We start from the raw sequence: 14691 nt of genomic DNA on the forward strand, positions 1-14691 counted from the left end.
TACAGATGAGTGGATCAGGAAGGTGTAGTGCATACACACAATGGAATACTATGGGAATCACACAAGGATATGCTTTAGCCATAAACTGTTTTAAGTGCTAAAAGTCTTAGGCTGCTCTAGCAATTTGGAAAAGAGAATCATTGTTGGTGAGAGTGGAGATGTCTCCTTCCAAAATAGTCCCTTTCCTGGCTGTGTTCTGAACCAGTAGAGATGTGACTGGAGAAATGAAGTGTCCTGTTGGAGGCCAGGGGCCATTTTCATGGGATGCTAGAACAGGCCAAAGCCTCCACACCCTAAGTCTTAAGTAGTGCCTCCGACCTAAGGCTAAGCAGTGGACTTAGACTTGCCATGTGAGTCCAGTGCATTCTTTCCAAAGGTATCAATCAGATAAGATACTTGGCGTCCTTAGCCACAGAAAGACAAGTAGTTGCTTAGGGGGAAGTCCTTCCTCATAGTGACTAGGAATGTGACAGACATTTCACTGTAACACCTTCCAAGAAGGATTTAGGTTCATTTTAGTGAATAAATGCAAATCCACTTCACACAGAAATAATCCAAGTTAGGGTGTGGTTTGCATACCATGGAACATTTCTCTTCAACATTTTGGATTCCAAATAACTAAAACTTGTTATATAAGGTACAAAGAAAATCTAAGGTGTATCATACTACAGTAAAAAAAAAAAAAATCTGTGTTTACGACAATTTTATATAGAATAACTGTGGTGGTCTAATGTTGGGGTGAGGTCAGGGGCGCAAGGGTGAAATAATTTACCAGAGACAGAGGGGAAGACAGAAAAGGCAGATTTTGAAATACCCTGGAAGGGAGCAGTTGGCAATAGGAAACATACATCTATGGGGAAAGAAGGATTTCGGGCTCTCAACATGTTTCCGTGGGCTTTTTCATAAGTGGGGGAGTTGGTCTCTGCTGGTTGTTATCTGTTGGGTCATCAGGTTTTGGTGGGTTTTCTCACAGGTGTCCTGCCTGGTTCTGTTTGCCTGTTTCTACATTCCCCAGAATTCTCCATAGCTCCCTATTGGTCATGTGGACCCATGGCTACTCCATCAGTTTCTCATCCATTTTGTCTCTCCCAGCATTGTTCAGCTTGAGCAAAGTGCCGAGACTATATTTTAACTCTATTAAATGACACCCCAACAGGCACTGCAATTTTATCTTCAAGATTTGTAGACACAAACAACAGTACAAAAATATACCTACACTTTATTTTTTAAGTTTTGTCTACTTTTATCTTTAGGTAAAGACTCTAGTAATGAGGTCCTAGAGTAGATTATCAGCACCAGTAAGCGAAAGGGAGAGCTATGAATCCAAAATACATGTTTCCTATGTGATAAGCTTAGCCATCATATGTTTAAGTTACTACCTTTGCCAGAATTTCTACTTCAAAATATTCATTTATGATGGCTGTCTACAGCCACTGCAGCATGAGTTCGATCCCTGGCCAAGGAGTTACCCACATGGTGCAGCAGACCTCTCTATACTCACCTGCTGCTCCCCTCAGCAGTGTATTTCAGTAGCTCCACCTATCTGCTCCCCACTCTGTCTCTGGTGAATCCTCTCACCCCACACCTCTGGCCTACACCCCAGCTTTCGTGTGCACAAATAAGTAAATCTTTAAAAAATATATTTGTTTATAACAATGATAATGACAGCAACACTTCCTACCTTTTTCTTTCTGTTCTCGTTCCTCCTTCCCTGCTGCAGATATTCCACTTTCATTGTTCACCATTTTTGCCAGATCCCTGAAACCCTTAGTCATTTGCCACTTCTTCCACAGTAAGGAGCCTGATGGTATGGTCTCTCTGGTTTCCAAACGCTCAGAAATCTTGGAGCCTGGCTCTTTCAAGGCACTTGAAGATGTTTCCACTACAACATGAAATGTGCATTACTGAAAACACTTGTGTGGGATAACATCACATGCAACAAGTAACAGGGCTGATGGGAGCACAGAATTGGAGCAGAAGACTGGAGGAAAGCTTCCCAACGTCTAGCCAGAGCAATCCCAAGTAATCCATGGTACCTCAGAAGATGGCATAGATGGCCCTGGCAGCCAGTCTATATAGAAGCTGCCTCAAGATGGGATAGTAGGGACTTTTTGGAGGTGAGACATGACAAATAGAAAGGGGCTTTCTGGACCAGTGGAGCTGCTGTTAGGTGGGGCACGAGAGGCGTGTGCTTGGAGAGGGCTCTTCTCTCTGGGGAGGGAATCCTGTGTATAGAAACATGGTGACATGTCCCCCTTTTTGAGACGCATATGGTGTCATATTTCACTCTGAATGAGTGGCAGTACTAGGTTAGTGCTTAAGAGCAGGGAGACATGGTGGAAAAAGAGGAAGTCATTCAGTAGTCAAAAGTTGGTTCTTTAAAAATGTTGTTAGAACAGGTGCACTCCCTACAGCAAGACTGATAGAGGGTTAAGAAGAACTGGTGCACTCCCTACAGCAAGACTGATAGACGGTTAAGATAAAATTTGTTGCAGGAAGTTTAACTTAGATAAAATAGACAAACTTCTTGTAAAACAAAATTTACTAGCCCTAATTCAAGAAGAAATATAACGGCATATAGAGGACAAACTGATGAGTGCAAATACATGAAGTTCAAGAACAGGCAAAATTAATTGATGGTGATAAAGGTCACTCTGGTATTTACCTGAAGGAGAAGATGACTGGGAAGGGAATGAGGAGGACTTGGAGAATTTTTAAGTGTTTTATATCTTGATCTAAAGGTGGCTCCTGAGTGTACACATATGAGGAAATTCATCAAGCTGACCGATTCAGATCTGTGGCTTTATTACGTGTAAGTCGTAGGACTAGGCCAGAATCCTTTGACCCCTATGTCCTCTAGTTCTTCTCTTTGGAAGGAGATCTCAAGTTTAGCAAAAATCCTGCTGAACTGATTTATTACGAACCCACACACTATATATTTATAGTCAAGCAGCCCTCTCCTCCCCACTTTAATCAAGTTCCTCTTCTCCGACCTTGACACCCAACCAGGTTCCTCTGGGTAATTTTCCATCCACTCCTTGTCCTGCTTGTTGGCCGAATGTCCCATTTGCCCAGTTCTATGAAGTTAAGTTCAATGTCTCTGCTATCACAATAGTCCTAAATTTTTTCTCGCCATTTTAAACATATGTCCAGAGCAATGTAGATTTTTACTTAATAGTACATTTTTAACAAAATTTAGAGCCTAAAAGCCAAGAGCTGCAGTCTATTCATCTCTGTATTCCTAGACTTTAATGATCAGGGGTGTGAGTGCATTAGGAGTTAGAAATGTTTCAGATGCCAACTTCGTCACTTTTTAAAGGTGGGGCTTAGGAAAAACAAGGCAACTTTGAGTTTGGTCTCTTTATCTGTAAAATGGGGGTAGTTATGTCCACTTCTTAATCACTGTAAGTTAATGTAGGGTAATAAACAAAAGGCTTTGAACAAATGCTCTCCTCAGGATAACATGATTAGGGTGATATTTGTTGTTCTGTACTCTTCACATAAAAACTTAAAGAACATTATTTTTATAACAGTTATTAAGTTATACTCCTGCAGATGTGAAAGTGTAAAAGCATGACTTGGTATGTGACTATCTTTAGACTCCCTAGACACAGCCCCCTGTAGTAATGGACTGAAGCAGCCAGGTGTTTATGAGAAGACACTGGGTTCAGAGAGAGCTCTGTCTCTGGGTATCTTAGAATATTACTCTGGCCCTGTATCCTTATTTTTTTTTAAAGATTTATTTATTTATGTGTACAAGAACTGGAGTGCAGGCCAGAGGTGTGGGGGCGGTGAGAGGATTCACCAGAGACAGAGTAGGGAATAGAATAGGCAGAATGACTGAAATACACTGCTGAGGGGAGCAGCAGGGAGACAGGAGAGGTCTGCTGTGTCATGTGGGTCAGCTCCCTGGGCAGGGATCAAGCTCATGTTGCAGTGGCTGGTGATAGTTTGATAGTGCTGTCTTTTACCCCTACCCCACAAGGGAGTGGGCCTGTATCCTTATTAGTAAGTTGGAATAATATTATTTGTCAGTGGGTTGATGTAAGTAGAAAATGAAATAATTAGTATTTTACAGTTCTAGGCCCAAGGCAATAACTTAAAGCAGTTAGTTTTACTATTATTATAATTATTAGTTATAATACTTTTACTATTATAATAGTTTTACTATTATTATAACTATTAATTACTGTTCTTGTTATTAGAAAGTGTTGTCAACTTCATATACCACAATCTTCTACTCAGATTGTACCCTGATTTCTGGTTTATCATTTTTTAAATAGGGAAAATCACATCTGCTAGGGGACGAGGAAAACATAAACTGGGTAAAAAGAAAGCATCTCAAATTTGTGTGGACTATGAGTGATTTGTTGGTCACCGCCCCTTGGCGGTGATAGCTGAGGGGGGCTCCTATGCTTCCCAAATACCAACAATAATGTCAGCCAATGTTTCTTTCTATTTTCTTACAGGGTGGTATGAAACTATTTACAATGCTTGAAGCAGTACAGTCTGAAATGTTTTCTTTTTATCAAGTAAAGCTTGCTATCTTTTAAAGAAGTGCAAATAGGTGGCGGGACACTGACCTTCTTCTGGTGGTTTAATCTGGCTTTCGGACACAAAGACATTCTCAGCATCAGGTATTTTCTTAAGATACTTGGTCACGTAACGCAGACGAGCCTGCAAAGCCTGAAGAACAAACATGATCAACCAACAGTAGAAGTGATAGCATCTGCATACTCTTAAGAAAACAGGAAAATGTGCATGTGTAGGGCAGTTTGAACCACTGAGGCTCTTATTTTCACATAAACTCAAATTCTGAACCCTCCATGATTGTGATAATTATTTATGAGAACTAATGAAGAAGCAGTCTTAAAACTAATTCCCTGGGCAGGCTGCCTCAGAGCCAGTGTCTCCAGAACCTTTTTCATCTGCCTCACAAGCTCTGAATTGGAACATGAAGTGCATGTAATAATGTTTCACTCTGTTAGTGATTCTTATATACACTGTAGGGCTTGGGAGGTAAGAGGTATGTGTGTCCAGCAAGGACCAACACCAGCTCTGCATCTAGGGCTGTGAAAGCACACATCAAATTCTGTGTACTTTCTTACTGGAGATCCTCAGGGACAGATATGGGTACAGCACAGATGAAATGAAACCCACAGTTGTGTCAACAGCGACACGATTACATGATTTGCTTTTGCAAATCATCTGGTGTCAGGAGGGTGATAGCTCATAAGATGTCCAGGTGCGGTGCTAACATTTAGGTGGCCCATGTATCACAAAATTTCAGAGACCTTTCCTAAAGGAAAGACCATGTTGCTTCTCTAGTGTGGCTCTTCCCCCAGACCAAGCTTAGGGATTAAAAGTAAAAGTACAACTTTTCAAGCCATGGTGACCTTAATTGACCGTCCTGGCTCGGCCATCTCCCAGGCCTGCTTCATAGCACGGATTTCATCTGCTCGCTCTGTATCTTTTTTCACTTCAATAAATTCTGCTTCATTGTGTTCAGTGACCAGCCTCAGAATCCAGTAGGGTTTATTTGGGTCTTCTTGTTGAGAGTGAATCGTGGCTATCTGAGAAAACAAAATCATTTCTTTGGGTCAGATGCTTTTCCTCTTTCCAAAAGTTCTAGTTTTCATCCTCTATTTCATCATTTTACTTTATAAGTATTTGTCCAGGTGAAGTAAGAACAGATATCCACAAAAGATTTGGACAATCTTTTATTCATAATAGCCAAAAGAGGAACAATATAAAAGTCTACCAGCTGATGAATGGACAGAAATTTTGTAATATATTAATAGGAAGGGATATTAATGAACATTAAAAAGTAAATTAATAGCATAACCCACAGTACAATTGGATCTCACAGGCAGACATTATACTGAGAAAAGAAGCTGAGCACAAAAGAAATCATCTTGCATGATTCATTCATATGAAATTCCAGAACCGCAAAACTGTTGTCTGGAGTTAAATTTAAATTTAATCACATGTATTTTCACTGATAGGATCACTTTATAATTAGTAACATTGAATCCAAACTGCACATGAAAATTTTGTCCAGTGGCCCCACCATCCCTACTTTGCCCCACCTGCGTCATTAGAGATAGGCAATTGACATTGTCTGTAAAGTGCTAGTAACCACACCAAATTCAAGCCTTTCTCCCTATCAGATTGCCATCAGTGAATCTCAATTATATAGACATTTTCAAGCCATATGTCAAGCTGCTCCCAACTTATGGTTCAAGAAAGTGATCCTATGAGACAGAAATATTGCTGATGTTCCTAATAAATTGATATCAGGTATGCACAGACCTGGAAATGAGCAACTATTGCTGCCCTCCTTTTCGTGAAGAGATCCTGTATGTGTTTGGACGATTGATAGAGTAAAAGGCAGTATTTGCATTTTAGAAAGTAGATAGTAAAAATAAGCAATTTAAATTTAAGAAAAAGTTAGCTTTTCCACATGAAAGAAAATCAATGATAAAATAAAGTCAACATGATTATGATGATTAAAGTGAAAACACAAAATATAATATGATTGTTTCAGTTTCTTACTTGGGACATATATTAACAAAATTTCAAATATTTAGTCAATTTTCAAAAACCTAATGTTTGCAGGCAGAAAGAGGAGCCCCCAAACTTGCATGCTCTAAACAGATCCTGCCATCCCCCACATAAAGACAACACACACACTAGTACACAAGACCTTCAATAGAAAAGAACTTTAATAGACTTAGTGTGCATAACATAAAAAAGATAGCAGATAAAGGATAATTTCCCAATAAAATTCCCAAAGTTACCCATCCCCTGGTGTATAAATGCCCAGCCAGATAGGTTTGTCCCAGAGCGGGACCACTGAGGCCCAAATGCTTGCCACAAGTCTAAGTCATCTTCTACTGGTAAGCCATAAGAAAAGGGCAGAATGGGTCAGGCAAATCTGAAAGGAAAGGAACAAAAGCAAAGCACAAGTCAAGATAAAGCCTGCCCCTGTCAGCCTCCCCATGTGTCTCTCACCCATGTCTCTTGTCTCATCCAAGTGTCTAGTTCTACATGCCCTAAGTCCCTGATGTACGTTCAAGGCCAAGAAGCAAGCATGGCTTGCTATGCACACTACCTCTATTGATGTTACTTTCTATTCAAGGTCTTACACACTACTAGTATATTTTGTCTTTATGCAGCAGATGGCTGAACCTATTTAGAGCATGCAAGGTTTAGGGGAATTTGGGGTGCCCTAACAGAATGACTCTCTGAATTGTGTAGTATGTAGTTATGTAATGGAAAAGAGTTTGTTTACCTTTATTTTCATTTGTGCACTGTGATTTCCCTTTACTGGAAAACTCTTGAAAGCATTCAGAGATTTGATGGTTTGTTTAATATTTTTCTGTCTTAACGATCTGATTCTTAATTGATGCTTTTTAAAAGGTAGTTGAGAACTTGACTTAAAATGAGCTAAACTTGAAATCATTTCCTCTAATTGCCAAAAACAGCCTTTGAAACGGAGCTTGGCAAACATTTAACATGGAACCGAGGAATGTTCACACGTGGAAGTCCCTGGCAGAAGTGCTAGGTTGCCAAGTCCCAACACATAAATGTGACATATTCTCTGATACTGTTTAGGTGAGCACAAGAACGGCAGTTGCTGCTTCTTTGCTTCCTGCACAGAACTCTTGCACAATGGACCACAACTACTTCTGCAGCAGCAGCTCCTCTCCACTTCATGGTATTGACAGAGGCTCAGTTGGTTTAAATCAGCGGAACTCCCAACATAAATAGAAGAGCAGCAGCCCCTGCACCATCCTCTCAGTTACCACCCCACCCATGGCGGAAGTCACCTCAAACTCGTTTAATGCACAGTGTTTCCAGGGTAGACTCCAGCTAAGAGAGTAAGTCTTGCACGTACAAGTGAACAGGTGTTTTTCATTATCAGACAAATCACCATCATCTCTTATCCTAACCCATTAATTTTCCTTTATTGTCTATTTTATTAGTGGTGCCGACATCCTATATTGTTAATTCAGCTGGAAATCTGGAGCTTATATTTTATTCTTTACCACCCACCTTGGTTTAATAACTGAGATGCTCTTTTTTTCCCAGGAAGCTCATTAAGTCCCCTTCTCCCTTTGGACCAGTTCTTGGCACACCTTGTAGATTTTTGCCTGGAGGAAGCAGCACTGAACTATTTCCCCTTATCTTGTCCTTCCCTCTTTAAATTACTATCCTTAAAAAGCCACGAGAGAACCTGAAGTATAAATGTGATCATGTCATTACACTTCTTAACCACCATGCCCTGCTTAGCCTAAGCAGTGCTGACAAATGCTGGGGAGATTTTGTGCTCTTAAGAATTTAGTTTTGGGCCGCCCCTGGTGGCGCAGGCAGTTGAGCGTAGCACTGTGGGGCTATCCGCAGCCTTGCAGTGCTGGTTTGATACCGGCCTGCCAGCCAGTGAGGGTCCCACATGGCGTGGCAGACCTCTCCTGTCTCGCCCGCTCCTCCCCTCAGCAGTGTATTTCAGTCAGTCTGCCTGTTCTATTCCCCGCTCTGTCTCTGGTGGATCCTCTCACCCTCCCATGCATCTGACCTGTACTCCGGTTCTTGTACAAATAAATAAATAAATAAATAAATAAATAAATCTTAAAAAAAATAAAATGTTTAAAAAAAAAGAAGTTAGTTTTGAGTTCAGTGTTTTTAAATAATTTGCATTTGAATATCTTTTGGTCTGTGTTTGCATTCCATAAATTTGCTACCCCTATCCTCTTCCTTTTATCAAATCATTGTAATTACCTAACTGGAGGCAATTTGGAATGATGACCTCTGGGCAGTAGATAGAATCTCTAATGAGATTTCTAGGTCCTTCTCTATCTGATCTTTGCCCCTCTAGCTTTATCACTCATATTTTCATGCTCTCACACACAAAAAAAGCATTGGTTTTTTGCCTTAGATGTCTTTGCTCATTGACATTTCAGGACTTGGCTCCCCTAAAAAGAGGTTGAAATCGGTATCTATTCTACTACCATTGCATATACAATATCTAGCATTAAAACTCTGTTCACATTGAGTGCACTCCATTAGAATATGAGTTCCTGAAGGGTAGAGACGGGATAACATTAATTTTAGAAATCCAACTGACAATAATGGTGTCTTATGTGCTAAAAGTTGTTAACACTTTCTTTTTTTTTTTCAAATTTATTTATTTTTATACAAGAACCCGGGTACAGGTCAGATGCGCAGGAGAGTGAGAGGATTCACCAGAGACAGAGCAGGGAACAGAACAGGCAGACCCACAAAATACACTGCTGAGGGGAGCAGCGGGCGAGACAGAAGAGGTCTGCTTTGCCATGTGGGATTCTCACTGGCCCACCGGGATCGAACCCAAGCTGCAGAGGCTGCGGACAGCTTCACAGTGTGGTCCTCAACCGCCTGCGCCACCAGGGAGGCCTCAGTTAACACTTTCTGATTCTGAACTATGGAAAGGAAATTGCAGAAAGTTCCAGGAAAGTCCTTACAGTATCTAGGAGGTTGCTGGAATCAGGACGATGGAATTTTTCACAATTTTGTATCCAGGAGTGATGAGCAAGTGGAGACCCAATGAACCTAAATTTATTAAATAACTTTAATTAAAAAAAAAGTAGTACACCCACCTGAGGCTCAAAACGAGGTGTTAGTTTTTCTTTGGCTATCTTTTCCTTTTCAGACTTTTCTTTGCCTTTCCTTGTTGATTTGGAAGTTCCTGTAGATTTCTGTCCCTCGCTAGGGGTATGGATATCTGGATTTCCAAAGGTAATTAATTCTTCATGTTTCTCTGCATGAGCTGGAGAAACATAACAATATAGGACAACAATAGACCAATGAGACATGATATACAGTAAAATAATGTATGCATAAATAGAAACAAGGAAAGCAAGTCAGGGGGAAATGGTTCAAGGGTTTGAGTTTCTTTTTTTTTTTTTTTAAAAAAAAGCAAGACATTTTATAAAGATGTGTCACTTCCTTTTATAAAATTGAGAAATAATTCACATACCATAAACTCATCCAATACAATATTGAATTGATTGATTTCTATTTTAACATTTTTTTTTGTTCTCTTCCTTTTTCCTGCTTTGGGCTTAGTTTATCCTTCCTTTTCTAGTGTTATGGTTGTTTGAGTTTTGAAGTTTAAGTTACTAATTTGAGATCTCTTTTAAAAGCAAGCATTATAGCTATAAATCCCCTTCCCAGTACTTTTTTCATCATATCTCATTAACTTCAGTATGTTGTACTTTGTTTTTCATTTATCTCTTAAGAATTTCTTCATTTCTCTTGATTTATTCTTTGATCCATTAGTTAAAAGCATGTTGCTTAATTTTTATATATGTGAATTTCACAGATTTGTTATTCATTTCTATTTTTTTCTGTTGTGATCAGAGAAATCATGCTTACCATGATTTCCATTCTTTGATGTTTATGTAGACCTATCTAACTGCTCTAGACATGGTTTATCCTGCAGAATGTTCCAAGTGCACTTGAGAACAATGTTTATTCTGCTGTCATTGAACAGACTGTTCTCTAGATATCTGTGATGTAAAATTTGCTATAGTGTTGTTCAAGTCTTCTACAGCTTCTGACTGATTTCTGCTTGGTTATGTGTATCCATTATTACAATTGGAATGCTGAATTTTGAACCATCATTGTTGAAGTATCTATTTCTACATTTAATCCTGTCAGTCTTTGCTTCATATCTTTTGAACTCTTGTTAAAGTCATATACTGTAAAACTTGTTATATTCTTTGATGGAATATTATATTCTGAATATATCATTACAGTTAAAGAAACAGTGTTATAATCCCACTAGTAAAATTTGGGTGGCACTTGAAACCAAATACTTTTGAGAATAATACTAAAGTTTATACGTGTATTTTCAAACAGATAAGAATTTCAAAGGTACAGATAGCAACATTTGGCAAAATATACGAATGCAACATTTGGCAAAAGGATTGCAACATAACACCACTTCTAATTCTATATGAAGACAGTCACTATCACTATGTACTACCAGTTTAAGAGCCTCCTATTCTATTTCCTTAAGTGAAAGTCAGTTTCTCAGTAATTTTTGCTAAAACTTAGGTATTGAGTTATACTAAAGGTGGCGCTGTTGCCTCATTTTAAACAGAGACCAAGCCTCCAAAACTTTACAACAGAAATATCCTAAGCTGTACAAATCTAAATTTCAGTTCTTACATTTAATCATGAGTTATAAAGATGTGGGCTTCTGTTTCACCGTATCCTTACTAGCTTTTGGTGTTTCATTATATTTTTCTTGTAATGTCTGTTTGTATTTCATTTTAAAATAATATGCTATTTTTTATGATTAGATGATCTGCTTAATTTATTTAAAAGAAAATATATTGAAAATGCTTATCCTTCAGATTCAGTTATTACATTGTATAATGTGATATTAAGCTATTTGATATTCCACTATTTACAAAGCACCAAACTATCATTTACTACTCAGGAATATTGACAGCAGTTTATATTTTGAGAAAATAAACCTAAAGTGTCCTTCATGAGCATATTCTCTCTCTCTTTTAATTATTGTAACAATTTATCTTTTGCCTTATACTTTCTGAACAACTTGGAAAATAAGTATAGCTAGAGACAATTCCTGTTCATTTCTAATGTAATCATCAAAGAATTTTACCAAGACAAAATGTATTTAAACTAGTTTTAAACAATTAAGTATTTTTGGCTTTTATAAGCTGGCAGTAAAAATATTGAAATGTGGGCCTCCCCAGTGGTGCAGCGGTTGAGCGCTCGGTTGCGAAGCTGCCCGCAGCCTCTGCAGCACTGGTTCTATCCCCAGCTGCTCCCCGGCCACTGGAGGAGGGTCCCACATGGCGCGCAGACCTCTCCTGCCGCCCGCTGCTCCCCTCAGCAGTGTCCTTCGGTCCTTCTGCCTGCTCTGCTCCCCGCTCTGGCTCTGGTGAATTCTCTCACCCTCCCGCGCTTCTGACTGTACCCAGTGCTTGTATAAATAAATAAATAAATTAATCTTTAAAAAAAAAATTGAAATGTACAATTAGTTAAAAAATATGAAATGTTATGGGATAGGAGAGATAAATTATGAGCAATACTGTCTTAATAATTACATGACTAATTTATTATTAAACATTATGTAAAGTATAATTTCATGAATAACCATTTAGAGTGACATACCTTTGGTGTCATTTTTCTCTAAGTCCTTTAGTGCTTGAACAAATGTCATTTGACTTTCAGTGAGAGGCCAGCTGTTATACAATACCACACATTGTATAATATACTTGGAATTCTGTGAAATAAAAATGCAATGTGTAAGCACAAATATGAGACCCTCATACTTTATGATGTCAGGTATATAGTAAAAGCATATTATTTTTCTAGATCATGCATTCATGATTTAATTAAATACTACCAGATGTTTTCAGAAATTGTGTAATACCACATCAATAAAAGTTTATCCTCACATCCCAATCAATACATTAGCATTTACAACTTTTGCATTCAGGTTTATAAATAAACCTTTTTTTTTTAACTTTTGTTAGTCATCAGTTTGGGAGTCAGAATTACATTACTCTCGTAAAAAGGATGGGAAAGTTGGTATTGTATTTCTGTGTTATAGAACAAGTCACTCCTAGAAAGTCTGTTGTATCTACCCCCTAAATCCAGACTAACATGCAGATTTTTTGAAAGGGAAGACTTTATTATTTCAGATTTACTATTCATTATTGGTAGTAATACTACTACGAGTAGTAGAAATAATATTAAGACCATTACTATTATTTCATATTGTGTTAGATGTTTAGGAGTCACTCAGTGCAGTAGTTTTCCTTAATGACACAGACCTGCTGTGGGGTGACCACAGATTCTTCTGTGGTAGACACACTGGTAGACTCTTCATCCATAACAGACATACCAATGTCTGCTATTGCACTTCCAGGCCTGCTCTTGTAGGATTTCTGACTTCCAGCAGTAGATTTCTTCTTAACAGACACTTCTTGTTCTTTCTTGGATGAAGAATGAGATGATAGAAGTTGCTTGCTAGCTGAGTAGGAGAAATAATAAATTTAATCTGTAATTTGTGAGCATTTCCACATCTTAGCCATTGTGAATAATGGTTCAAAGAGCTAAGTGGTACACAATTCTTTTCAAATTAGCATTGTCATATTCTTAGGTATAGTCCCTGGAGAGGGATTTCTAGGTCACATGGCATTTCTATTTTTAGATTTTTAAGGAATCTCCATACCATTTTCCATAGAGGCTGCACCAGTTTGGAAGTCATAATTACATTACTCTCATAAAAAGGACTGGAAAGTTCATATTATATTTCTGTTTTCTAGAACAAGTCACTCCTAGAAAGTCTGTAGTATATACGCCCTAAATCCAGACTGACCTACAGAGAAGGAGAGTTCTTTTTTTGTCGCACCCTCTCCAGCATATATCGTTTCCAGTCTTTTTGATATAGGCCATTCTCACAATGTGAGGAGATATCTTATTTATAATGGCATAAAGAATATATGGCATATACATTCAATGGAAATACTAGCCGGTTGCCAGAAATAAGCCAGAAAGCGGAAGACAATTATATAAACAAGACATGATGGCAGATCCAGAAAAGTATTTTTATCAATATGAGTATAAATGGATTACATTTAAGATGAATATGGGACTGAGTAGGAAAAAAACATATAAAATAAAAATTCAAGAACTAAGTGGACAAACAAAAATGAACAGGTGAGTGATAACATGGAAAAATGAGTGTTAATATCAGACAACTTATTAGTGTTGAAGAAAGACTTGCAGCACAGCATGGAAATATGTTGATATGTAAGAGATAAAATTTTATAGATTATACAATGAAATTATGGAAATACTCATTTTTCTAAAAAACTTACAAATTAAACAAAATGAAAATGAAAACCTTGAGATTTTTTTAAATACTACAATTAGAAAATTTTATTTTCATTAGAGAGAGTGTGGTATTTAGACATCATAGATATTTAATTTCAAAATAAGAGTATCCATATTCTACAGAAAATGCAGTGCAACAATGATCAATCTGGTTGTTAGAATAAGGTCACAAGAAAACACCAATGAAATCCTCAAAATAGAAAATGTATAATCCACATTATCTAACCTCACAAAATGTATTTAGATACTGATAATATAAAAAAATCTTGCCAAGACTGTTTTATTACTTAGAAACTGTAAAAATACTATAAATGTTTAAAGTTACAGACAAAATAAAAATTCACGGTTAACTACAATACCACTCATAAAACTTTATAGTTTCCTGTACAATATTATATTGTAAAGCTATACTTATAAAACATATCATTAAATATATTTAAATTAATAAAAACAGACTCAAAACATGAAACTAGACAAAAGAACATTAAACTAACTTTCAAAAGTAGATGGAAAGTTTTAAAAGATTAATATGATCACTGATAAAGGTGATGATAAATATGAGCTATTAGGAGTGATAAATGAACCCAAGAGTTTATTCTAAGAAAGAAGCAGGGAAACTTCTGAAAAGTCTAATCAAGATTACATTTTAAAAAAACAAATGAATGGCAATATTTAAAAATATTCAGACAAACATACATAGAAGAGATTTGAAAATTATAACAGAATTTTGGATACAAATGTATGCAAATAATTTTGAAATACTAGATCAAA

At 37.5% G+C, this 14691-nt stretch overlaps 1 protein-coding gene across 1 annotated transcript in view; it reads right to left on the reverse strand.

Annotated features, from left to right (window-relative positions):
- The window catches only part of ADGB (androglobin), a gene marked incomplete at both ends in the record, with an annotated part of 108958 nt that overhangs the window by 13441 nt on the left and 80826 nt on the right, over nt 1-14691 (reverse strand). Inside the window, 6 exons of the mRNA XM_084257862.1 lie at nt 1682-1801; nt 4584-4686; nt 5397-5569; nt 9635-9808; nt 12190-12301; nt 12855-13054. Coding sequence (XP_084113988.1) covers nt 1682-1801; nt 4584-4686; nt 5397-5569; nt 9635-9808; nt 12190-12301; nt 12855-13054 — 882 coding nt within the window. The remainder of the gene's footprint in view (nt 1-1681; nt 1802-4583; nt 4687-5396; nt 5570-9634; nt 9809-12189; nt 12302-12854; nt 13055-14691) is intronic.

Source organism: Talpa europaea (genome assembly GCF_964194135.1).
Source record: "Talpa europaea genome assembly, chromosome: 2".
NCBI classification, from domain to species: Eukaryota; Metazoa; Chordata; class Mammalia; order Eulipotyphla; family Talpidae; genus Talpa; species Talpa europaea.